Below are 25,997 nucleotides of genomic sequence, written 5' to 3' on the forward strand. Positions count from 1 at the left end.
GGTATTTTGGAGTGACTTTTTGTAAAGGCTGAGCTTCATTTCCTGCGTGAAAGCCTTCTTAAGTGGTTGGATGGCATTTCCGCGGGAACCTGAAAGAATGAAAATCACTGTGTGAAATTAATCTAACGGCTTTTTCGTAGAAGTGTGATAAAGGAGCAAATTAAGTTGGGAAACGTGGGACTTGATTCAGTGTAGAATCATTTCAACTCACTCTGGGGAGGAGGACTCCTTTCCATTTCTTTTGCTCCAAGTTTGACAGATGTGCTTTTCCCTACGGTATAAAGAATAAGTATTGCTAGGAGCACTACGCCTTTCTCGCACAGACCGCTCATTTCACTTCACTCACTTCAGCAGCACTGCATTTTTTCTCTTTAAAATTGCAATATGGCTTACGCTTGACATGTCCTGTACTAAGCAATCATAGTATGTTAAGCTGGTGCATGCTAAATACTGAACTCATAATAAATACTCATCTGAGATGAAATCACCTTTGCATTCAGGCGCAGCTCCACTCCAGACTCCGGTTGTTTTGTCCGTACTCGTACAACGGATGCTCACACTTCCAGTGAGTTGGAAGCCAGAGTCACAGCTGTAAGTCACTGTCGAGTTATAAGCAAATTTTTCTACACCTTCGCCATCGTGCTTTCCGTTGCTAATTAGAGGAGGTGAAGAGCAGGTAATTACTGCAGGAAAGGAGGTCAACATGAGTATTGCAGAAAGCTTCAGTAACAATGAAAAGGCAAAATGTTTCTTGAGTGCACCTAAGATTCCTGAAGACAATAAACCTTTTGGACAACTGAAGATGGGTAACTAGCACTGCCTTCCATCTCCGTCATCTCTCGCTTCTTTCTGAAGGGTTTCTGTTGTCACATCTTTCTCCCTCTCACTCCAAGGGTCACAAAAATAAACAGGCAACTTGGCATGCCCTGGCTCGTGATTCCTTGAAATCTCTTCCCATCACCTTCACTGCAACATTAACTCATGAGAAAATATGTTGATCTTGTGGGAACAAAACTGCTGAAATGCAGTGTCAGCAGCAAAACGGGTATTTGTCAGCTGCAGTGCTGGTGACAGATCTGCCGCATAGTATCAACAAAAACAAATGAAGTACGGAGACACGTTTAGACTAGACCTTAGTATGCAGGATCGACTGGAGAGAAGTCAAAAGTAAGGTTGGATTAATCTTACATTCGCAAGTTGGAAGTTCACTCCATTCAACATCGTTTCCTTTAAGCTGACACCAGATGAACTTACTCCCATCTAATTTGTACCTAAGTGAAAATACACAAGAGAAGAAAAAATCTGTGTAACTATCCAGAAACTGAGAATGTTTTTTGCCCTGGTACCAGTATGAGCAGGAGTGCAGGAAAGGCAGTTTAAGGCAAGCAGATGTGCAGATAGAAGGTGGTTAACAGGAGAGCTCCTTCACCTTGCTCTCCGCCAGGATCCCTGGTAATCTATTTTTAGGCGATTCTCTGCTTTGACTCACTGCAGAGCGCGTCCTCCATTGCAAGGATGGGAGAAGTCATAGCTGGCAGCTAGCAGAGCACGCAGCGAATGCCAGGCAGCGCTGAGCTTAGATGTGGATTCCCACACAGATGCATCGGGCTCGGATTTGCTGAATCAGGGACTATTTCTCCCTGCCTGCTTCCTGGCGGAGAACAGGGCTGGGATTCAGGCTGCGGGCATCCAGCGCCCTTCCTACGCCGCTGTCACCCACCAGGACAAGGTGACGAGGTGAGGAGCTCCCCCCTGAGCACACACAGCATCTCTAAAGGCTGTGGCTCAGCCCCTGGCTGCTGCTCCGCTTCGCGGCGGTGCTGCACGGCCGAGGTCGGGTAGCTGGATCTGCCGCGACCCTCAGCGCTGGCGGTGGAAGGCAGGGCGCCCAGCCGCCTTCAGGGCCACCTTCTCCCTAGGACCTTGCTTTTGGGCTGTAAGGGTGCAGCTGTTTTGCTCAAGTTTTGCCAGAAAAGCAAACGACAGCAGACTGCTGGCGCACCTTCTCAGCTGGTCTCTGCAAACACTCAAATGCATCCACTACACACAGCAGGGAGCAGTGAGGGGCAATAGGGATCTACGGTTCGTTAAGGCGGCTTTTGGATTGGCTTGCTGGAAGCTAATACATATTGTTCTGACAGCACCGACACCTTCCCCAATCTCTGAATTACATCCTCCTGTTCAAAAAAATTCATCATTTGGACATGATTGACAGTATCTGATCTTGCTTAGATGGATGACATTATCCCTCCACCCTGATGTGTGTTGCCAGAGATCAACTGAACCCCAGAAGGGTGGGACATGCTGTCATACTCCCACCCTAAGGGAATATCTGGAGGAAAAAATAAAAAGCTGTGTTACATTTGAAGCAGCTGCAAAGACTGACAGAACAAGCCAGACGATGGCAGCTAGCTCCTGCTAGGGCGGGAGGAATACTAGCTGGGGTCTTAAGGGCTGAATTTTGCAAGTCAGTCTACTGTTTATGTGCCCTGATTGAAAGCAGGCAGAAAGTGTGAGTCAGCTCACTGATGGTGGAAAGTGTGTTTCATTGCAGTTTTCTAGCTGAACATCATTGACTTTTTAACATTCAAACATAACCCCTTTTTATTCAGTATATCTCAGATATGTTAAATGGAAGTATTTTAAGTAACCTGTTTTGAAGTCTATAGTTATAAACTGATGGTACAACCGGGGCTGTTGGGATAGATACCCTGGGGCAGTTAGATTTCCTCTGGATGACGCTTGAAGGAAAAGGCAGCCATAAATTCAAACCCCACTCCCTTCCCTCCAGCTGTGTCTTATTCCTTCCCAGCCTAAAGCTGTAATTCAAGTGGGAAAAGCAGCCCCGTGCTCTGCACTCGGAGCAACATCGTAAGAGCGATATATTATGAAAGAGCAGCCCAGCCCATGTCCACAAGTTCATTGCACTGGATGGGAGTTCGTATTCCAGCATCAGCACCTGTGTACTGGAGCTCGGGGCATTGCCCCGCCACTCACCCGTCTTCGCAGAACACGTCCACTCTTGCACCAAAGAGCAAGTCTGTGAGAACGACCATCCTGCCCCCGGGCAGCGCTCCCGGCTCACCGCAGGATCTCTCTGCCAGAGAACGAGGCCAGTGTTAGCGGTAACACACAGTGATGGAGAAATAAAAAAGGCTGCATGAGGGACGGACTTAGAGGGTTATACCCAAAGGCACCAACGCATTTTACTTCCCACGGGTCACAGCCGAGCTGGCAGGTGCCAGAATCAGCTGTAGGTGAAGGCGTGGATCCCCTTAGGGGCCCCACGCTCACAGCAGTAAGCATCTTGCAGGAGGGCAGAGGAGAATATTTGCAGAGATATTTCCATCTCAATAGCTTGGCGGTAAGTTACTCGACTGTGAAAAGTGTATTGCTGCCATATCATCAGTCTTAATATTACATGGAAATTACTGAGAAACATGCTTTGTCTTAAACTTGAAGTTCAGTGCTATAATTGCAAATTGGCATTTGTCCTGTGCATATGCCGTGTCCAGATGCAAATATATTTCCTAACATGAAAATCAAAACGGATCTGTTCATGCCAGCAGAAAAAAAAAAGAACACTATTGATACTCCTGCTCGTCAGTCAATATGAATGTCATCAGACAATATGAATGTCAAGGAATATCCCCCAATTTTGTATTAAGCATGTAGCTGTTGGGATGATAACGCCCCAGCTGCATTTCAGCACGTGGGTTGGGAGCAGCCACCTGACCTGCTCCGAACTCCACAGCTGCTTTTCGGCAAGCGGAGCGGGGCAGAGATACTCACTCCTGCACAGCTCAGCAGCTTCCGACCACGTCAGGTTTTCAAGGCAAGTGCTAGTGGGGGAACTTTCCGAGGTGTTCTCGTAGCCGGGGCGGCAGACGTAGGTCACGTTGGTCCCAACAGGAAAGAAATTCATCCTCTCGTCCACCTTGGACAGGGCAGCAAACCGCAGCCTTGTTGGGGCAGCACAGCTCCCTGGCAGTCAAGGAAAGCAGGCCTGAAAGAGCCGCCCGCGGGAGGCATGCAGAATAAACCTTGGAATCACAGAAATGCTCTCACTGCGGTGCTTTTGGAAAGCTCCTCACGTTCATCGCAAGTTACTTCTGTTTTCATGCCAGGCTGCTACTCTGCTGAACGCGTCTTTGGCAAAGCGCAGATGATGACGCGCTAAGTGCACAGGCAAAGCTGCTAGTAGGAAATCAGAAGTCCCATGCACGTGCCGTGGGGCAGCGACCGCTGCAGCCGCTTGCAGCCTCTGCCAGCCGGGGCGCGGGAGGCGTGGGAGCACCCTGGGCTCCAGCCACCGCCCGCCTGCCCCCCTCGACGGCAGGCACGGGTCCCGCACCCATCAGCGGCTCTGATGAACAGCAGCTCAGGGAAGTGGGTTTGTACCTTGCCAGGGCGGGTGGTGCCATTGCAAAGCAGACACCGTAAGTGGCAGAAATTTTAAGCCAAGTGAGAGACAGGCGAAGGAGCCGTGTTTCAGAGAAAGGAGGTATTTACGGCCGCAGGGCTCGGGCAGCTTTGACCAACGCGCGATGGGCAGGCACTCCACCGTGTCCGACCTCCCGGGGATTTTGATGGCGCCTTCGAGGCACGTGTACGTCACCCTGGCTCCAGTGGGGAAGCTGGTGGCGTGCTCGTCGCTGGACGGTCTGGAGTGGTTCATGTGAGGTGGGGGCCCACAGTCACCTGTGGCAGGAGAAGACCTCCTCGGGTGAGGACCCTGTTCCCTAGCCGCTTCCACAGCCCCAGGGAGCATCCCAGGAGTGCGGCTGGGCTGGCCCAGGCTTCCTCCGTGGGCAAAGGCACCGGGCAGGGCTGCATCCATGAGAGCATCGAGCAACGGGTCCCCAGGCTGGGGGGTGGTGGCATCGCCCTCCCCAGCCCCTCAGCAGCAAGGTGGGACCTGTGCAGGTCTCGCTGGTCCTCCCCACACATCCCGCACCCCCGTACTCACCGCGAGCCACCGGCATGCCTAGGAGCCCCAGCAAGGCCAGGAGCAATGCGGGGTGGCCAGACCCCCATGCCCCGGCGGGTGCCCTGCAGCTCACGGTGCCTGGGTGCTTCCCCTGTCCTGGTTCTCCAGACTTCATTGCAACAATTTCTGTGCTCCTCTGTTGAGCACTGTTGGCTCCAAGGGGCTGTTTCTGAAGCTGGGAGGAGATGCAGCACAGCAAGTCAGCCAAGCCTCTGGAGCAGTGGAAAACATCCACGGAGCTAAATACTCCTGCATGGACATGGAGAGCAGCCAGGGGTGGGGGACAACTGTCATCACAGGCTTGGGTGAAGCCTCCTGGTCCTCCTGCCCCCTTGTAAGGGATGGGGGAATAACTCAGCCTTCTTATTTGACCTGAGACCAGCAGCGAGCTAGCGCAGTTTTACCAAAACCAAATGCTACCAGAGCAGAAAAGACCTCCACCCAGCCTGTATCCAGGGTAGGAAAATACCTACTTAGTCATTTGCTGGCAGGTAACAAAACACAGATCTTCCATAAGCAGAGTTAGTGAAACAAAACATAAAAGCATTATCCTTTTCCTTTATTAATTTTTTTTCTTGATTGCCTGACTCATTTGCAATTAGGAATGGGTGTGAGTGAATACATCTGTGCACTGACTAAGACACTGAAATATCCCATCTGACGTCAGTCGAGACTACTCAAACACAGTCTCAAACACATGGGACGTAACGTTCTTATTCATGCTGACAGGTTTCAAGCCTTGCACAGGGAGGTGAGAGAGTTTCTGTTTGCAGTCCCAAGTGAGCACAAGGCAGAGGAGAGCGAGGTGTCACACCAGGAGGGTGCAGCCCTGCTCTCCTTGTGGCACAGGATGCATCATCAAAGCGTATTTCTGTGTAAGGGTGGGAGACACCATCCCTTCCCTGGGTGTTGCGCTTTAGGCTCTAGTAACATTTAAAGCAACTCTAATAACTCGTAAAAGCATGCATCTGGCAAGGATATACCGCTGCAAATTGCTTCTGCAGGAGACGAGCGCTCCCCCTTCTCCCGCTGAGCCCGGGCAGCGGCACGCTGCTGTGCTGCACAGTGCCCTCAGCCCCGCGGCTGCCTGCCGTGCCGTGCCCGCCGCGCCTCCCCGGGCGCCCCGAGGACCAGCCTGGGCTGCCAGGTTCTCAGTCAGAACAACCACTGGGCCACACTGGAAATCTGCCCGATTTACAGCCAGCGTGACAGATTACAAGACACCCATGGTTCCACCTGCATCTTTATTGTAATCCTGAAAGGAAGGAGTAATTGCTGCATCACAGAGCTACATAAACTGAGCACTGTTTATTAAGTAACAAGAACAATCTTTGCTGTCTGATTCTCTATAGTTAAACTTACAACATCTATTCTTAGCATTTGCTTGCCAGAAGTAGGGACGTGGAAGATGACACCACCACAGATATCTGTCGAGTACAGTGCTTGGCCAGAAACCTGTTGCCTGTTTTAAACCCAGGGATAAGGGAATAGAAGCCTTTACAAATGCACTTCTTACAGGTAACTATAGATGAGTAGAAATCATGAGCTAGATCAACAGGAAATCATGTAGTTAAACGCTCACTTCACTGCTATTTCTAGATAGAAGTATGCTAATGCTATGACAGGCTGACTTCGGTACGGGCAGAGGATGTGGCACTGCACAAACCACCGGCTGGAAGATTACAGCAGAAGCACCTTCAGAGAGCCAGACACTCATCTCAGCCAGAAGTTTACTTCTGTGGCCTTCAGTCCCACTTCCCTTGGCTTAGCACAGTTTATGCAGTGACTCAGAGAAGCTCAATTTAATTTCTTACTATGCTTCCTAAAATAAAATGTGAAACAACACATTTGTTCAATAGCGAATCAAGCTTGTCAGACTTAAGGAAAAGAGAAAAAAACCCCTCTGTGCTCTAGCATCTAGCATGGCAAAAGCAGTCTTCCACACATCGGTTATTATTTCTCTGGCTATATGCGTGCAAGCATGAACCATAAAGTCACCGAGAGCCTTGTTACAGATCCTGTGACTACACGAACTGCATGTTCACCAAAGGTGATCGTTACAGGACTCGCTCGTTCAAGTTTTCTAGTTCCACCTTTAGTTTTTTAATCTCCAGAAACAGTTTTTGTATTTCCAGCAGAGTTTTCAGTTCTGCTATAGGCATACTGCATTCAAAGACCGTTTTAATATGATTAATCTCTTCGCATACATCCACATCATCTTCCTTCTGTTACAAAGTAAAACAAAACAAACAAAACCCAGAAAAAAGCATGTAAGATTGCACTGCAGCAGATGGAGAGCCACCCACTCCTCAGCTCTGAGCCTGAACTTCTGTCCCATTTGCCATGCACTGCCCCAACGCAGTCTGCATCCCCCATCGGTACCATAAACCAAAACCATTTAAGTAGTTCAAGCAGTTATTTTTCATATTAGGAATCAGGCAGCCTCCATCCAGGAGCTCAGCCAGCCTATGGTACTTACACACTTGGGCAGCGGTGTCCACTTGCCATCAGGCAAGCACGTGGCTGTCCAAGAGTCTTCTGAAGTCATGCCTCCATCGTCTGAGAAGCCGTGTCCATAAAGGCATTCGAAAGTAACGGTCGCATTTGGTTGGTACCACATTTTACCACCTGAAGTGCCTTTCAGTCTTCCGTTCGCCACTTGTGGTTGTGGACACAGAACTGAAAGGAAAACCCACAGCAGAAGGCAGCTCAACAAGAGGATCATCATTACATGGGTAGAAAAAAGCCCTACGAGGCTGGTGAATACTGAGTCAGTGCAGGTGAACTTAAATCTGTGGAGCTGTGAAACCAAATGTTAAAGCAAAGTTACTTCCCCAGGCCCTTCAAGAGGGAAAGGTGAAGGTCAGAACAGTCCCTGAGAGCTGTTACGCATTTGCTGTTTTCTGACAATGTCTCAATCGAGGCATCCCTACGCAAGAGGCTGCAGATGGACGTTTGTCCGTAAGAATGCGCACTGAAGAGAAAGTCAGTAACGATGGTGTCTCCTGACCTGTCTTGGAGCCTCCTTTATACAGGACTGTCAAGAAAAATTCAGCTATTGCCTGGTAAACATTGGCTGTTACTTCTGCAAAGAGGGGAAGGCATAGGGGAGCCCCGAGGACAGACACAGCTACGCAATGCTGCACCCCAACTTCTCTGCACCGTCGCAGGGGCTGCTGGCTCAGCTCCCGGCGGGCACCCACCTGGCTCGCAGGTTGGCAGGGGAGGGTGCCAGGTGCCGTCAGCCAGGCACCGGCTCTCGGCATTGCCCTGCAGCTTGAAGCCTTCATCACAGGAGAACCGCACGGCCGCCCCGTAGGGAAACGTGAACCTCTGCGGAGTCATCCTTCCCCTCTCGACTGCGGGCCTGGGGCACCGAACCACTGCGGGAAGAGAGCAGAGGTGGGAGTGGTGGGTTTGGCTGCTGCCCTTCCCCAGGGATGACGGGGAACCACGTCAGGCAGGGCACAGCTGCTCGTCCTGACCGCCTGATGGTCACCAACATAGGAGAACCTGAGTCTTCTATTCCACATGGATCATCCCCAGTCCGGAGCTGTTGAGCCTGCAAAGCAGCCTGCAAAGGAAGCGGGATCTCCCGGCAGCCCTGCTCACTTCTAATGCCATTGTGCTGAGCGCTAATGTTGCACCCGGGTCCTGGCTCCAGTCTGACCCCGGACAGGAGAAACCACTCACCCCTGCACTCCGGCGCAGGTCCGCTCCACGTCAGGCTCACGCCATCGTCGGAGGTGCAGTAGATGGAGTCATCCCCGATGAGGGACAGACCCTCCACACAGCTGTACTTGACTTCTAAGCCATAGGGGAACTGCTCCGTTTTCAAGCCAGAGTGCTGCCCGTTGGCAATTTTTGGAGGGGGACCGCAAACTACGAGAGAATAGAGAAAGGAAAAATTAAGATTTTCTTCATTCAGTCAGGGAGACAGAGAAATGCAGGGAAGTAACAGGAGAAGCCAGTTCTCAGTGTTTGTACTTAGGGTTGCTCTCAAAGTCCTCCTCGCTTCTTGCCAGGTTTGGCCCTGGCTCTGCCCGTATTCCCAGACTGACCCGGCTAACCACCCTGGCACGGCATGGCCCCAGCACCTCAGCACGTGCCTCCATCCTCTCCCCTTCAGCCGCCCTTCCCTCATCCCCTCCTCTTTTCCATGAGAAATGATCCTGCTCGTAAACGGGGTCAGGGAGTTGTGAGTATCATAAACCCCTTGAACAGCCCTCTGAGAAACGGCTGCAAGTCCCATTACTCAACACATTTCATCAATTACAGTTTTGACAGAAGATGAAAATGTTGAAGACGTTTAATGCTGTGACTTGGACCCCTTCTCCTAACGCCAGCTTCTCTGGGAAGTGATGCTCGGGTTACGCGATTTTCTCACTGCTGTTCCTACCCACTGCAGATGCAATTCCCAGCACCCACCGCGCTCACACCGCTCGCGCTCACCCTTGTCGCAGTACGGCACAGGGGGTCTCCACGTCCCGTCAGACCAGCACTGGATCCTCTGGTTGCCCCTCAGCACGTAGCCAGGGTCACACTGAAATTCCACCTGCTGCCCAAAGGTGTATTCGGCTTTCCTGGAGCTGACCTCTCTCCCGTGGTGGATAACCGGGCTGGGACACTGCGCCTCTGAGGAACACCAGCATCAGAAAGAGCTTCCACGGGTTGGGTCAGGAGGGGAGAGCAGGAGACGTTTGCACGGGGGTGTTTTCCCATGGTGGTGGCTTGCTGGCGCAGAGAGCCTGCCAGGCAGCCTGTCAATGTTGACAGACGTCTCTACCCAGACCTGGCATGCTCAGGGATGGTAACTACGTGATAACAACTGTTTCTCTTGGAAAGCAGAATGATCTGAGCCCTGTGATTAGCCATAAATCGTGCTGAAGGGATGATATGTTACTAGCTGCATCACTGCATCGTCGTTTGAATCAGCGTGGGTTGCAGCTATTGCTTTTGGGCCATGCTACCCTTTGAACAGCAGAATTACTACTCGTAAGAGCCAAATCGCTGCTCAATAAAGCCCTTACAGCACAGCACCGCTAGCGGGTATTTTGAAAACAATGTTATTTCCACATCATTAAATTGATGCTTTGTTGGCAAAGCGAAGGAAATAGCATACTTACTCCGGCAAAGCTTTGGGATTGCGGACCATGTTAAATTTTTAAGGCAAGTGGTTATTGGAGAGACTTCAGGGATCAAAGTGTATCCGGCTCTGCAGAAGTAGGTCACGTTTGTCCCGACTGGAAACTCGCGCTGAGGGGTTCGGTCCGCGTGGTCAACGGCAGGAGGGTAGGGACAGTGACCTGGTGCCAGAGCAGGGGACAACACAGACCCTCAGAGCTGGGAGGTCTCCCCCACAAACCTGCTGGGGACGAAGCTGAGCCCTGCCTTTGGGGGAACCCAGCCTGCCCCTTGGGCAAGGGTAGGAACCCCAGAAAGAAGCAAAGGACAGCAGCGACCCTGAGCATTACTGTGGGGTATGGGGGGTGAACTGAAATAGAGACAAAAAAAAAAAACCAACCCCAAAACGGTGACAAATTCACCAAATGCTGTGAATCTAAGGAGAGTCTTTATTCTTGGACACCGTGCAGCTCGCCGGGAGCACCCTGCAGCAAGGTAGGACAGCCTGAGCAGGCCAGCCCTGCGCGTTCCCCGGGGGCCATGAAAGAGCAGAGGGGAACCCTGCCACCAAACGTCAGGCAGTGCCGCTCGCTGCGGTGCCCACCCTCCGGCCCCTCTCCTGCGAACATTGCGCCTGCCTCTAGTGAAACACCAGCAGAAAATTACACATGGGAGACAAAGTAAGGAGAAAAGAGATCTGTGCATACCTAGGGTGCAGGCGGGCGCCCGCGGATGCCATCTGCCACTGCTCAGGCACCGCACGGTGCTGGTGGCACCCACGGGGATGTAGCCGGCATCGCAGTGGAGCGTGGCCGTGCTGCCGTAGGTGAAGTTCTGCGCAGGTTTCAGCTGTCCGTGTGTGATAGCTGGGACGGGACACTGAACCTCTGTGGATCACCAAACAAACAGGGCTTTTCAGGGGTATTCTCACTGAATACAGCTACGGTGACCGACTGTCACTGCAGCACTGTCTGGTAAGTAAGAGAAGATGAATCAGTTTAAGAAATGCAGCAACTGAGGCAGAGAGATTAGGGGTTAATAAGCATGCTCGAGCAGCCATCATCAGTAGGACTCCAAACGTGTAGCGTTTCCATTGCGCAAAATCCAACACCATTTCTGCCTGTTCTAATCACACTTGCTCTAGCAGGTTGCAGCACAACTCATTTGCACGCTCGGGGGGTTGGCTCCAGGGTGCTGGCACCCCACCTCCAGCTTTACAACAAACAAGGGGCTCTCCAACAGCTGCATAACCTCTGTCACACCGGCACATCACTGATAGCACAACAAAAACATTTTTTGTTCAGCTGCCATCTCTCCCATGAGAAATATTTCGGGGCTGGTCACAAACTGTGACAACAGAGAAAACTAAACTAAAGGCAGCTATTACTGGGCTTTCCTCATGCCTTACGATGGTGCTGGCAGGTCACCAAGACGCAGTGTGTCCCTGTTGAAATCACAGCTGGTTCACAGCCTGGTACAGCAGCATCCCAGGCACCGTCACGCCTGCGCCGCGGCAGGGCAGCACTGGTGATGCTGCCTTTGATACTGATACCCATGGAAGGAGTGTCTCTGTACTCGTACGTGTCTTCCCCAGGCCCCGGCTTAGGTATCGGCACCCCGTTGGTAATGTTTGGATTTGGAAAATGGACTGACAAGCACTGTTAATGAAAATTTAAAAAAAAAAAAAGAACAAAAAAAGAAGCAAGAAGAAGCAAGAAGCAAGAAGCAAAAAGAAAGAAGAAGAAAGAAGAAAGAAGAAAGAAGAAAGAAGAAAGAAGAAAGAAGAAAGAAGAAAGAAGAAAGAAGAAAGAAGAAAGAAGAAAGGAAAAAGAAAGAAAAAAGAAAGAAAAAAGAAAGAAAGAAGAAAGAAAGAAGAAAGAAAGAAGAAGAAAGAAGAAAAGGAAAAAGGAAAAAAGGAAAAAAGGAAAAAAGGAAAAAGGAAAAAGGAAAATAAAAGAAAAAAGAAAAAAGAAAAAGAAAAAAGGAAAAAAGAAAAAAAAGAAGAAAAAAGAAAAAAGGAAAAACAAAAGAAAAAAAAAGAAAAAGAAAAAAAAAGAAAACTGTTGTCAAGGCGGTGCTGGCAGCCGGGGGGCAGCAGATGCCTCTGCAGGGAGGTGCTGGGGAGCGCTGCGCGCACCCGAGAAGTTTCTCAAGGGCCTGTTTTTAACGGAACTGTCAAGGTCCAGGCAGAAACCGCGAGTTATTCCCCTTCGCAGAGACACTGGTCAGCAAACCCCTGCTTCTCCTGTGCTGAAGGCAGCCTGCGGGATGTGTGACAATTCACCAGCTACCTTCAAGATGTCTACAGGCTGCCTCAGTGCTTCAGCATCATAAATCATAGAAACGTTGAGGTTGGAAAAGCCCTTTAAGATCACCCAGTGCAACCATTAACCTACACTGCCAAGCCCACACTAAACCAGTCAAGGGCAGACCAGACTGAACCATGTCCCCAAGTGCCACCTCTGCCCGTTTTTTGAACGCTTCCAGGGATGGGGACTCCACCACCCTGGGATCAGCCTGACACCACTCAAAGCGCTAACTATGACCCTTTTAATTACATGGTAAAAACTATTACCTGTCTAATTGACTCTCGTCATCTTACGGCCATCTGCATCTCGATCCCCAGACCGTAAGGACGTCCTCCAACCCTGGGAACAACCTCTTGGCCGCTGCACGGGCGAGCGAGGCAAAGGGCGGTACGCTCCCCGCGACACGCGTTCTGAACTCCAGAGCAGAAGTTGTGCAGACAGGAGACGTGGCGCCCGGCTGTCCCAGGACGAGCTCACAGCCTCTGAGCCAGCTCTGCTTAGCACCCGTCCTGGGGATCCGTAGCCCGGCTTAAGACTTATGAAAAGCATGGGGAATTTTGGGTGGCTCTTTGCAAGTGTCTAGAGGTGCCGCGAAAGAGGAGAAATGGGCAATTAGCAGCAGCCACTGAGCTCAAATCATCCTTACGTCAGGCATAGAAAGAGGTTAGCAGCGACTTCAGCTAGAGGAAGGTCTCCCACTGAATTCTACTCACGCACTCGTTACATATTTGATCCGTAAGCAAAGCCGAGCCACAGGAGCAAAGAAAACGAGCAGGGGAGCGACACTCACCGAGACTCCCAGCCGGCTGCAGCACAAGCACCACCACTGCCAGGAGCTGCCCCAGCCAGCGGAGAAACGCTGGCATGGTGCGTGGGGCTGCCGGGCCAGCGCCGCGGGAAGGCGAGACCCTCTCCCTGCCGAGAGCCCGCCGCGGCGCGCCGGGGAAGTGGAAGCCGCTGTGGGAAGTTGGGGACAGGCCAGACGAGCCACGCTGACGCTGCCACCCACCAGCCCTTCTGACCTGCCCAAGGCGAGGGCTGCCCTCCCTCAGCTCTCCAGCAAGGGTGGGCCCCGGGAGGGAACGCTGCTCTGCCTCCATCCCCGGCGGGGACAGTGGGAATAAAGCTGTTTGACAGCTAGCACCGCTCTGCAGCATCCTGGCCTCATTTCTGAAGTGCGGAGCTGCTGATCAGGGCGCTGAGCTTTGCCTCTTCGTGCCAGGGGGGCAGGCTGCTGTGCAAACACCCTCTGCGCTGCACTCAGGGAACAGCAGCCCTCCGTGCCTAATCAAGCAATGATTATTGAAGCATCTCTTTCCTTTACTGTAGATAGGACAGAATTATTAAAAGGCAGACACAGCTGTCATTACAGTTGCAGCTTTATTACACTCTCGTGCTGAAGGAGAACTGGTCCGATCACAAGATGTGTGCTAACAGAGCTCTTCCCCTTTACTGGACGTCACAGGAAAAAAATCAGCTCGCTCTTTCTTTACACTTTTATTTCCAACAACTGCTCTTGGTGCGCAAAGATGCAGCGAGTGGCACTGCCGTAGCCTCAGATACATCTGTCCTGCTTGGGAAGAAAACGTGGTATTTCTGTTCTGCTAGAAGACAGGCTTTGAAGTTTTCTTCACCGTGCCTGCTCTGAAGGTTGCAGCTAATTAGGCAGTTAAATGGTTTTTCACAATAATAAATGCAACATAGATGAGCAGAGTAGCAATGGGCTATCCTGGATCGCAGCTGAAGAGGTGCAGCAGTCGTGGCGTGAGTGCGGGTTGGTGCTCTTACCATGTTCATGCCTGTCTGTACAGCATCTGCTCAGCTCTGACAAAAATTTACTTCCCACTCAGTTCCTTTCCAACTGCGCCCTTGTCAGTATAACAAACATATCTAAATGTAAAGCTTTAAAATGTATAAAGAGATCTACAAACCTAACCCAGTGAGCTCTGACAGAATGAGCCAGAAGAATTCGCTTCCTGACTCCCCGTATGACCAGATCTGTCCCTGGACTGATTGGTAAATTTTGTTCTGGCTACTTAAGTATTAGCATGAATTACAAAGTCATAACAAATCCTCAGTCAGCCTGGTTATTCAACACGCAAAGAGGACGGTTCTTATGATACCAGTGACAACAATCAGCTGTATGCTGGGGATTTTAGCTCCTTTTCAAGTTTCTGGATCTCCAGGAACAGTTTCCGGACTTCCAGCAGAGTTTTCAGTTCTGTCAGAGGAACTCCACACGGGGAAGTTTCCTTGATTTCAAGAATCTTCTCACATGTCTCACGCTTTTGCTTTAAAAGAACCAAAACAAAGACAGAGGGCATGAGACAGCTGCAGGGACCTACATGCTGAGCATCCCGCTCCTCCTGCAGCCCCTCAACCAGGCCAGCCCTGTTGTAATGAAGCAACCACATCCATGAAGTTGGACCAGTGCTATTCCAGGCTATAAATGGGGCAAGCTGCAGACACAGCCTGGGCAGATGGTGGTACTTACACACGTGGGCGGTGGTATCCAAGTGCCGTGAGCTGAGCAGGTACTTCGTGAAGTTCCTACTCGATGGCTATTACGTCTGCAGTAGAATGACAGGGTTTCATTCACCTCGTACCACAATTTAGCAGAGACAATCACTAGGTCCTCCCCTCCAGAGGGTTTGGGACACCGAACTGAAAGGAAAATGCATGCCAAAAAATAATGTAATGGGAGGAGACTGAGGAGAAAACTCCATGCAAATTCCACCTGTTGCTGGCGATTCGAAGGAGCAGCACCCCTGGCCCGTGCAAACCTGTGGCGGGGCATCTGCCCGGGTCTGGCACCCACCTGGCTCGCAGGTCGGCAGGGGAGGGTGCCAGGCGCCGTCGGCCAGGCACCGGCTCTCGGCATTGCCCTGCAGCTTGAAGCCTTCATCACAGGAGAACTGCACGGCCGCCCCGTAGGGAAACGCGAACCTCTGCGGAGTCATCCTTCCCCTCTCGACTGCGGGCCTGGGGCACCGAACCACTGCGGGAAGAGAGCAGAGGTGGGAGCGGTGGGTTTGGCTGCTGCCCTTCCCCAGGGATGACGGGGAACCAGGTCAGGCAGGGCACAGCTGCTCGTCCTGATGCTCTCTGCATCAGTTTCATACTCAAATGCAAGAATTGAGCCTCAGCTGCCTGCAGCAGCCCCCAGGGAGACCCTACCAGTCCCTGGTGTTACTGAACAGCTCGTGGTGCCGAGACCTCACAGGAGCTGGAGGAGCCGCACAGTCATTAAAGCCACTCTGGGTTTGGAGCTCCTGGACCAGGGCAGGTAACCAGGGCTGGGGCTTAGCCCCAGCATTGCACCCAGGTCCTGGCTCCAGTCTGATGCTGCACAGGAGAAACCACTCACCCCTGCACTCCGGCGCAGGTCCGCTCCACATCAGGCTCACGCCATCGTCGGAGGTGCAGTAGATGGAGTCATCCCCGATGAGGGACAGACCCTCCGCACAGCTGTACGTCACCTCTGTGCCATAGGGGAACTGCTCCCGTTGCAAGCCAGAGTGCTGCCCGTTGGCGATTTGCGGAGGGGAACCACAGACTATGAAATAAAGGGAATTGCTAAGAAACGCATGATTATCATAGTCAGGTGGTAATCAAAATCACGTCTGGGAAATCAGTACCAGAGTTAACTTCGTGTTGTAGTGTGGCAAATTCACATAAAGTTGCTGCCTGACTTCTTGCCTCTTACTGGGAGCTCACTTCTCACTCAGCTCCCACCTGGCTCACATCTCCGCAGAGAAGACACCTCAACACTTCCAGCCCTTGAGCCGGCGATCATCATCCCCTTCCCCAGAAGCAGATGCTGAAGGCAGGTCACCCGCTGACTGCTGTTTCTGAATCCTGATGCACGAGATTTCTTCTCAGCACCACGTTACACGTACCTTTATCACAAAACGGTAACGGGGGACCCCAGGTCGCATCAGCCTGACACTCGGTGAACTCGCGGCCCCTGAGGGCATAGCCCGAATCACACGCCACCTTCAGTCGGGTCCCGACTGTGTAGTCATTTTTGCTTTTATAAATCTCTTGTCCATTAACAATATCTGGCTTTGGGCAATGAGGTTCTAAAAACAACGGAAAATAAAGGATGTCATGAATTTTCAGACAGCACTCCAGTGAAGATGCTTTCTATGGAGAAGACAGTAAGCAAGAACATCTGAACCCTGAAAAAAAGGTGACTATCATCCAGATGCAGGTCTCAACGCTTCCTTTGTAACTCTAAAGGAGTTTCTGCTTCTACAGTCAGATTTTTCTGAGGCTGTTGGGAAAGGCACATGCTGCAGAGCCGGGTCCGTGCCTGCCCGAGCCTCCCCTCGGGGCTCTTGGCACCACGCACCATTATTATCCCAGGGGCTGCAGGCTCTGCGTCCCACTGGGCTGCACTCGTGAGGTTACTGAGCACCTCACAGGCAGCATTAGGGCCAGGACAATCATCCATGCTCTAACGCTGGCTGCTCTGTGAGGTGGAGCAGGCTCTTTTCTGCGGGCAAGGTTTTCCTGAGCTTTTGGGCTGAGGCCGCTTCCAGCAGCTTGCTGATATTGCTGTGGTGCCCCATTGCTAGGTCATTAGTTTCAGCAATGCCAGTTATTTATGCTGTTGCATTTTCTTCTGAGAGGGGAAATGCATTGAGAACATCCTCTGCTCCCAAGCTTTATGCCAGCAAACCGGCCCAGCTGTTGTCCAGAGGACAAACCACATCCCCTCCCAGCTGGGTAAATGTCTCCCAGGCTTCTTAGGAACCTCCTAAGCCTCTAAAAGCCACCAACCCCCAACCCTTCGCATCCCACCTCCCCAGACAGTAGCTCAGCCCCCCGCCAAGCCCCCCCATACTGTTTCCACAGCAATCCCCGGGCAATATAATGATCCATCTGGATCTTTTGCTGCCTATTTCTTCCAAGTTAACACAGGAGGACTAGATCTGGGGATACACGGCAGCGGAACAAAATTCTCCTTAGCTACTACTACCATCATCTAAGGCCACATGTAGATTTTTCTGCAAACGTCAGCAGACAACTATGCTGTACAGAGTGACCCAAACCTTTGCAGTCAAAAATAAGTAGTCGCCAAGTCAACATGCTTCACCAACTCTCACCTACCTGGAGTGCACTCCAGTGCTGGTGGATCCCATCTGCCATCACTTGTACACAGAAGCACAATGCTATTGCCATGACCTTTGAAAGCATAGCCATCATTACAGGTAATTTCCAGTCTGTATCCATACTCATAACTGTCTTTAGCTTCCCACACATATAAGGGCCTTCCGTTCCTGACATCCGGATTTGGGCAACGAACTCCTGAGAAATGCCAAACATTAGCGAGTGTGGCACCACGGCAAAGCCATCTGGATGACAGCAGATTCATTGTAAACAGAAGGATGAATGCTTTGTGAGACAAAGACACATCACAATGCTAAATCTGCCCAACACCACCCCTGGGCACTCCTGGGGGATGGGGTGTTTGCAAGGGACCCTGCAACTGCAACCTCCCCTTGGATGGAGCAAGGGGCCCTCGATACTGCAATGACTTTTTCCACAGGTTCAAGGGACTAGAAAGCATAGCTGGTAAATAAAGCAGAGAAAACCCTGTGGCTGGGGAACAAATCAAAGGAGTTCAAGAGCCACAGCAAAGACCAAAGACGTACCAAGCTGGGCACCTGGAGCATTCCCCTTTCTCCCGCACCCTGCAATCTGCAACAGCAGACCACGTACGGTTTCTTCATTCAGTAATAATTTTGCCAAACCACAAGGCTAAGTAAGCCAAAGGGACATACACTTACTTTCACAAGGATGTGGAGTTTCGGTCCACGTAAAATCCGGCAGACACTTAATGTGCCGCATGGTTTCTCCTGCGCTGAACTGGTGGCCCTCCTCGCACTCGTAGGTAACGACAGTATCCACAGGAAACAAATTGCCAGCAAGTTTTGTTTTAACAGCATGATGCACATCTGGAGGGCTGTCACAGCTACCTAGGAATGAAATAGCAATTTAGGAACATTTCCAGTGATAAATCAGCAAGGCCCGTAATGGTATGCCACATTTGGGGAAATGGTATGTAACAATTCGGGGAAAAATCGAGGGCTCACATTGTTCTTTCTCAGATGTACTTAATGGTCTGAGTTCAGTAATGCTAAAAAACGAAAGCAAAGGAGACAAAAACATATGAATAATTTTGGCCTGCATGGTAATTTTCACTGTTATAACGAGATGTAATTTCTAATGAAGTTTATACTATCCGAGGCTCTACCAACAAACTTTAAAACTATTAAGTGTAGTAAGGTTAATTTAGTCCCTTTGAATTCTACTGAGAAACGCTCACCAGCTTGAACAGGACAAGGCTTTTGTCTCTATGGCCCCAAGTCATAAATTCCTAAAGTCACCTTAGTGCTATAGAGAGTAGCCAAAAAAAAAAAAAAAAAAAATTCCAAAAAGTTAAATCTTGGAGCCTTCACTTTCAGGACCGAATGCTTTCTTAGATGGGTGGGAACTTCACCGAAGCAAAGCTGGCGGGCCAGGTGGAGCAGCGCTCGGTCCACCGCACTTACTGAGCTGACAGAGCGGCAGCGGAGGCTCCCAGAGGCCGCTTTGTTCGCACGTGGAGACGTCGCTGCCGATCATGGTGTAGCGGAAGTTGCAGTCGAACATGACGGTGTCTCTGTAGGTGTACTCAGCCCGGTACCTGCTCAGCAGCTTCCCGTTCTCCACGCTCGGATGGTTACAGCTAATCACTGCGCCAAGGAAACACCATCACTTCAGAAATCGGCAGTTATGCTCAAGCGGGGAGATTAGGGTATTAAAAACGTTCTCGTGGCGTAAGATGTGTTCACCAAAAAGGCTGAAAATGGACATGGCAAGGTAGCAGGCTGACGTGATATTTTTGTACACCTTACTCCATTTTACAGCATTTTTTTATTTGACAACTTTTGTTCAGGCAAAGTGTAAAAAGAACATAGGGAAGGCAGCAGGTATCACAGCAGGTTTCTGAATTCTTTGCAGGCGGTCTGTTTTACACAGGCTGGCAGGCAAGATGCATCGTCTGGTCTGCAAATGCTAATAAAATCCCACTCCCATGTCCCTGCTGACTTGGTGACCATGAGCAGTTTATGGTCCCTGTGAGGGGAGCCCCTAAACCCTGTTGCTGCTACCAAAGTCAGAGGGTCTCATCTGCAAGAGGCAATTCCAGCAACATAAAGCAGAGAGATGGCTCCAAGGAAGAAAACAGCTTTAGCAGACCGGGCAGTAGGCAGCAGAGAAGGGGCTACGGCTGGCGCTGCTGCAGTGCCCCGGTGAGCTTGCAAGCGCGTGTTGTCCCAAACAGGGCTCGTTCACCCGGTGTGCAATAAGCCAATCTTCACATGCTGAGAAGAGATATTGTTTTGTTTCATTTCTGCGCAGAGATGGGTGCCAGGTGGTAATTCCACAAAGCTAGCACACCAAATCCAGTCAGCATCTATTTATACACATTCATCAGCATATTTCTTTCCCTAATACATATGCAGTGCTATGACTGGTTAAAATCTCTTTGTCTAGTATTTCAATTAGTGAGCATGCTCCACTGTCCTTCAGTTTGAGTCTGGGGTGTAAGTGTGGTAGGGGGCTCATGCGTCAGTGGTCGCGATCTCCCCTGCCAGAACCACCTTTCCCCTAATTTCCTTCTTGGCAGATCTTAAGCAACTTCTCAGGGTTTACTGATCAAGTCAGTAACACGTCACCTAGACTTCTGCTCTCGGACAATCTGTTCACTAAACAAAAGCACAGTCGGGTAGGGCCTTACGACGGACATCTACAGCAGCATCGGTTTTGGACAAGACGCACGCCTCACCCCGTGCGTGGGAGCAGCTCACCTTTGCACTCCGGGGCTGGCTTGTTCCAGACACCATTTATGTTATCTGTGGTTGTACAGAAAATAGAGGCATCTCCCACCAGCAAGAAGGGCTTCTCTCCCCTTCTGACAGTGTTGCACTGGTAAGTGACAGATGCTCCGTACTCAAAAAGGTCTGTGCCAACTCCGCTGTGCTGTCCATTAGCTATTGCTGGAGGGGGTGGACATGGTATTGCTGGGGAGGGAGAAGGGAGAAGTGGTAGAGGGAGGGAAGAACAAGAGAGAAAGAAGTTAATTAATTTTGAACCAAAGGTCTGGTAAGAAAAAAATTGAAACACGAGGTGCCAGCAGGGTCAGAAATTAAAGGCAGGTCTCAAGGGAGTTGCACGCCAGCCCACAGGCAGCAGAGCTCTGACCCAGGTGCCAAGTGGTTTTGGGATATACCAGTCTTGCATGCGGCTGCCTTACTCCCAGACAGTGAATAATTTTTTCTGCAGGATGAGGCAAGAAGAAAAACCACAAAGAAAAAACGTCTTTCCAGACTCCACCATGCATCGAACTGCTGAAATCCTCAGCAGGGCAATGCGACTGCTTCGCTATCCATCCGCAGTAACATTTAAGCAGTAGATCAATTAAGGAACTGTACTTACCCTCACAGAGGGGAATATCTCTGTTCCATGTAACAACCCCATTTTTAACCACACATTGAATTTCAGGATTTCCAACCAGTCTGTACCTGTGTGAAACAGGGGAAAGGGAATTACTTGACAAACTCAGTTTGGATGTATTACCTATAACATCACCATCAGGATGGTTTTGGCTTCCTTATCATAATTACAGCTGATCAGAAATTTGCCATCAATGTCATTTTTTTCAATAACACACTGACTTTTGACAAAAGCATTTTTTAAATTAAAAAACCTACATGGTTGCTAAGGAAAAATGTCTACTTTATCAGCCAGCTGTAGCTATCACTACAGCTCTGAGTTCAGTATTGATGTCTTTTCTTCAAAAAGATACTGAAACATTGGAAATGGTTTAGAAAGGTCCAGGAGAGTGAACTTGAGTTCGGGAAGAACTGCGTCAAAGTACGAGATTAAAAAAAAAACCTCAGTCAGTCTTAAAACTCTCAAAGGAAAGCTTAAAAGATATTTCAATCACAGTCTGCAATTCCCTACACTGGTAAGGCTTCTGACAGCACAAGCTTTAATCTAGAGGGAAAAGACTTCAGAAAAATCGCCGGGGAAGAAGAGGACCCGTGCCCTGAGTCCTCCTGGCTTACCCAGTGTTGCAGGTGAAGTTCACTACTGAACCAAAACTGAACTTTTCTGCTAGGACGAGTCTGCCATTGGCCGGCTCTCCGGGGTAGGGGCATGGCTTTGCTGGGGGACAACAAGACTGGAATTAGTTCTCTTTTCAGTTTCTTGAAGAATTGGAAAAATGCAGCAGGAAAGCAGAAGACTCCTCCAATACGGAGCAAGGGGACAGAAGAGACCTCCAGATTTCCCCTCCAACACTAAATTATTCCATGATTCATGATCCTGTTAAGACTTGCATCATGACCTGCAGCCAGCCTCTGCAGTCTAAGCAGGGTTTTGCAGTAACCCTGGCAAGCGCGGCAGCGTTTCTTCATAGCTGAAGGATTCTCCTGCTGCAAGTTTGAAATAGTTTTTTTGAACCAAGAGTTACAAAGTGCCTGAGCAGAAGAACGTCCTTTGAGTCAGCAGTCAAACACAGCCAGCATCAAAGCAGATTTCAGGTTTTGCCATCATTGCCAGTACTTAGCGGAATACAACTGGTGCTTCATGTCAGGTCACTCATCTCCCACCATCCCATGAGGTCACTTTGGATACTGCTCCAACAAAATGAGCTGATGGCATCAGCAAATAAAAAAAACCAAAATCAAAAGTCAACCCAAAATATACTCACGTATACAGAACTCCCTTGGTCCATGCCACGTTCCGTTCTTGTCACAAAAAAGGCTGTTTCGGGAATTAAAAGTTCTCATGTAACCTGGACGACAGATGTATTCCACTTTTGATCTATAGGCAAACGTGGTAATGCCATGGTGTTGCTCTTTGAGTTCTGCAGATGGGAGACGTGGCGGAACACCGCAGTCACCTACCAACAGAAACTCCATCAGAAAGATGCTGGGAGGAAAAGCAGCAATGGGAGTTCAGGCCTGATTTACTCTGAAGGTCCAGGCAAGGACACTTCGGTGGCCTTAAAACTCCTTAAAGCTAGAAACAAAGGGGAGAAGCAGAGCCTGTGATGGGGGATGCTTGAGGCTGGCAGGGACAGGGGAGGAGCATCACCCCACAGTCCAGTTTGCTCCTCACACCCCACCCAGCAGTTTCCAAGGCTGGTCACAAAGTCCAGATTAACCATTTCCTCTCCCCACTTAGTATAAATCATTGCACCTTTTTAGCTGGAATAATTTTACGGCCATTTTACACAAAAAGGGAAAAAAGGCAAAAGAAGATGGATTCTTATCACAAAGATTTAAAATGTTCTCAAAATGCAAAGGCAACGAGGGAAAGAGAAGGATCCAAGTCTTGTGAACCCCAGGAGAAAGTTTTCCTTTGAGGGATCTTAGTTTATCCTGACGGACTCGACCCCTCCTTGTGTTTGCTTACTCTGGACAGCCACAAGAGCAGTGGCGAGGAATAACCCCAGGACAGCAGCGCGATCCCTCTGCCTCTCTGGCTCCGAAGCTGGCATCTTTCTTTATTCCAGCCTCCCTGTCTGGAGATCCCACAGAAGTTACCACATTCTTTTCCTAGGCCAAATATCTGTAAAAATAGCAGGGGGGTATTTAGAGTCAGGATAACCATAGCTCACCCAGACAGGTCTCATTTCTCCATCCCTAAGCAGTTCCTACAGTCACGGCAGGAGCTCCTGCCATGCTCTGCAAGAGAGCAGAGCAGCTCCTCCGCTGGCTCCTCTCCAGCCGACGGGACGAAGACCCAGCACAGAGGAGCTGGGCTGCTGGGGCGCAGCTGGATTTGGGTGAGGAAGGCTGGCTCCAGCAGACCAGACCCAGAGACGTGATAATACGATGTAAACAGGACAGCTGATCGTAGATGTTAAGCAATTCCCATAGGCTTCATTCCACTAGTCTCATTTATTTGCATTTTTGAGAATGCAGATTTTGATTAAAATTAAAAAAAAAAAAAGACTAACAGCTCCACTCAAACTGTAACATAAATACTTTGTAGCTTGTCAGGCTCAACTTAAAAACACTGTATTACCAACATAGCCAAATTAATTCCCGCAGGGCCATGAGTTTATCTATGCCTTCTGGAAAAAGTCTCCTGAAACTTATCTTATGGGTAAAGCGTTTTGGTTTAGTAATAAATCTCTTGGAAGCAAATCCATAGTCAGATGAAATCCTGCCGGAGTCAATACAGTCCCCTAACAATAAATTACACGCAGAGAGAGAGAAGTATCTAACCAGAAAGATACAACGGTTTTGTGCAAATAACATCAACTGGAGTAAAGCTGCAAAGCATGCAAGTCATTCAGGAGACTGAATTGCTTTACAAAATGGAATTTAAGTGCAGTTCGGACTAACCTGGCACCCCTAGAGATCAGCAAGAGTCCTCTCTGACTTTGTTGTCCAGGATCATTCATTTATGAGCCTAAACCCTCCCAACGTTACGTACGCTCCAAGTGCCTACCTTCCTCCTGGAAACGAGGGCCTGTCTGGATGCTTTCTGCCCTAAACCTAACGCTTCTCGTGGCTGTTTCACTCCTCTGGCTTTCCTTCTGTCCTCGTTACAGCTCTTGGTTTAATTTGATTTAATTTACTAGTGTTTGTGCCTGCTAGAGTTGCAAGAAAGCTCCAATCCAGTTGCTCCCAAGAGCAACATTGCCTAAAGCCGTATGGCTCGAGTCATCTTACCTGGTGGTCTGGCAGCGGAGATGGAGAGACCCGGCGTGTTTGGCCCTTGCAAGATAAAGCAACGACCGTCCTTGTCCAGTCCCTCGGCTCCAGGCACCGCAGCGCTGAAGGAGGGGTTATGATACGCCCACACACTCAGATATGGCTCCATGCAGAAAAGTTTGAATTCCGCAGAGACCAGAGTTGTGCTAGTTGACCCATAAATCATTAACTCCTCCACTGAGCAAGAAGGAAGTAGTTTATTCAACCCACAAAGCGAAATACTAGAAAACTGAATGCAACCCAAGCAGATGTTGAAATTGTTTGTTTTCTGTGTGGAGCTGCCAACTCTTTGCTGAAATGATGGTTGCTGAGCAGGACGCTACCTGTTCCACCCTGCAGCAACGGCACCCGGACAGTGCCGGTCCCCAGGCGATGCCCAGGGACCTCGGGCACGCTATGGGGGCCTCCGCAAGAGGACTGCTATGTCAACCATGAGCTCATCCCTTCTGACCCCAAAAGCCCATGGCCAACATTCAAAACAGGGTTTCTTCAACCAGCTCTGCCTAATCCCATTAAAGCAACACCAGCTGGAGCTCAGCAGCACCCGAGGTCCCAGAGAGCATCGCTTGGAGCTGAACACCCAAGCTCCACGATGGGAAACCCAGCTGCTCTTCACCACATTGAAAGCCGTTCCCGAATCTGGCTGTCACCGGTGGGTCATTTTCTAGGAGTTTTGGAAGAAGTTGTAGCCATTTGCTCCTTTCGCACTTTGGCTGCGCAGTTTCATCCAGGCTTGAATCACCATCAAGAACCTGGCAATGGCCTTTTTACCCCGGGCTGTGCTCCGCGCAGGTATTGGTTTGTTCTGCCAAATCTGCAGAACAAAAAATTGTTCTGCCAGAAAAATTTACTACGTCCTTACATTGAGTGGCATATATTACCTTTCTGAAGTTTACCTGAGTCCATGCCAAATGCAATAAAACAGATTTAGTTCGTGCTCTGTAAAACACGGCAAAAGGCTGCCTGTCCTTGCCCCACGAGCAGGAGCTTGCTCACAACAGGCTCCTCATTCCCGAGCAGGCACTGACCTCCACTAAACATTTACAAAGAATCCAGTTAATCTCAAACACAAACATAGGCTTTCTAGATTTCATTTTTCCAAATGACTGATTTATGTGCTGAAAAATCAGCAGCTTCCCCATGGGCACCCAGGAGGTTGTTTAGCACCTGCACAGGGCGCTTACAGCCACGAGCATCAGCCAGGGCACGGCCACACTGAAAGCCAGCTCCTGCTCCGACGGCTGCTAAACACCCCTAAGACCTCCTCAACCCACAGCCTGGAGCAGGATAAACGGGATAAACGGGGTTTTCCTTGACCAGATCCAAGGCCACTTCTCTTCAGGCTGCGGCTGGCGAGTCCCTTCAGGACCAGCTGGTTTCCAGCTGCAGATGCTGGAAGTCACAGTTACAAACCACACCAGTTGCTCCTCTTGACTTCCCCCCCGCCAGAAAGAGAGATGGGCTTTGAAAAAAAGCGTTCCTACCCTAACAGCTCCACAGAAACCCTGCAAATCCAAACTCCAATAGCTCTAATAAAAACACCCTTAAAATTAATGAGGGAAGGGGAGCAGCAGCAGCAGCTCCAGGGTGCAGGATTCACCATTTCCAACCCAACGCCCTCCCCTGCAGACCCTCCTCCTCCAAACACTTTCCACAGACTCCTTGAGTTCACCATTATCCCACAAAACCAGCACACAATAGATAGTTACAGCAAACAATAACGGAAAGTAACAGAGGAAACTAGATCTATTTTTGTTTTAAATCTCTTTATTGTAAATAAATGCTCACGGG

General features: G+C 50.0%; 2 protein-coding genes across 2 annotated transcripts; both read right to left on the bottom strand.

The window, feature by feature from the left end:
• Nucleotides 1-7,630: 7,630 nt before the first annotated feature.
• On the bottom strand, nucleotides 7,631-13,289 carry LOC142595108 (complement receptor type 2-like). The gene is made up of 7 exons (XM_075722544.1): nucleotides 13,214-13,289; nucleotides 10,822-11,001; nucleotides 9,443-9,625; nucleotides 8,684-8,872; nucleotides 8,194-8,349; nucleotides 7,924-8,075; nucleotides 7,631-7,669 (listed from the first exon to the last, which is right to left on the bottom strand). The coding sequence occupies exons 1-7, from the start codon at nucleotides 13,287-13,289 to the stop codon at nucleotides 7,631-7,633; spliced, it is 975 nt and encodes a 324-aa protein (XP_075578659.1).
• A 564-nt stretch (nucleotides 13,290-13,853) lies between these two features.
• Nucleotides 13,854-24,419, bottom strand: LOC104026206 (complement component receptor 1-like protein). Its single transcript, XM_009480269.2, has 14 exons — nucleotides 24,165-24,419; nucleotides 22,897-23,052; nucleotides 22,190-22,381; nucleotides 21,543-21,642; nucleotides 20,911-20,996; nucleotides 20,283-20,495; nucleotides 18,984-19,166; nucleotides 18,219-18,407; nucleotides 17,539-17,736; nucleotides 16,323-16,505; nucleotides 15,791-15,979; nucleotides 15,242-15,421; nucleotides 14,918-15,087; nucleotides 13,854-14,714 (listed from the first exon to the last, which is right to left on the bottom strand). The coding sequence occupies exons 2-14, from the start codon at nucleotides 22,979-22,981 to the stop codon at nucleotides 14,559-14,561; spliced, it is 2,124 nt and encodes a 707-aa protein (XP_009478544.2). The 5' UTR covers nucleotides 22,982-23,052; nucleotides 24,165-24,419; the 3' UTR covers nucleotides 13,854-14,558.
• Nucleotides 24,420-25,997: the final 1,578 nt, after the last annotated feature.

This window comes from Pelecanus crispus, chromosome 17 (assembly GCF_030463565.1).
Source record: "Pelecanus crispus isolate bPelCri1 chromosome 17, bPelCri1.pri, whole genome shotgun sequence".
NCBI classification, from domain to species: domain Eukaryota; kingdom Metazoa; phylum Chordata; class Aves; order Pelecaniformes; family Pelecanidae; genus Pelecanus; species Pelecanus crispus.

Coding starts and splice junctions, on each gene's coding strand:
- LOC142595108 (XM_075722544.1), bottom strand. CDS start 13,289: ATGCCAGCGTTTCTCCGCTGGCTGGGGCAGCTCCTGGCAGTGGTGGTG. Junction 9,626..10,821: donor GGCGCCCGCCTGCACCCTAG/GTATGCACAGAT, acceptor GGTGTTCCTCAG/AGGCGCAGTGTCCCAGCCCG. Junction 7,670..7,923: donor GTCCATCTGCAGCCTCTTGC/GTAGGGATGCCT, acceptor TTTTCCTTTCAG/TTCTGTGTCCACAACCACAA.
- LOC104026206 (XM_009480269.2), bottom strand. CDS start 22,981: ATGCCAGCTTCGGAGCCAGAGAGGCAGAGGGATCGCGCTGCTGTCCTG. Junction 20,997..21,542: donor AACTTCACCTGCAACACTGG/GTAAGCCAGGAG, acceptor TGTTTCACACAG/GTACAGACTGGTTGGAAATC. Junction 20,496..20,910: donor AGATATTCCCCTCTGTGAGG/GTAAGTACAGTT, acceptor CTCCCTCCCCAG/CAATACCATGTCCACCCCCT.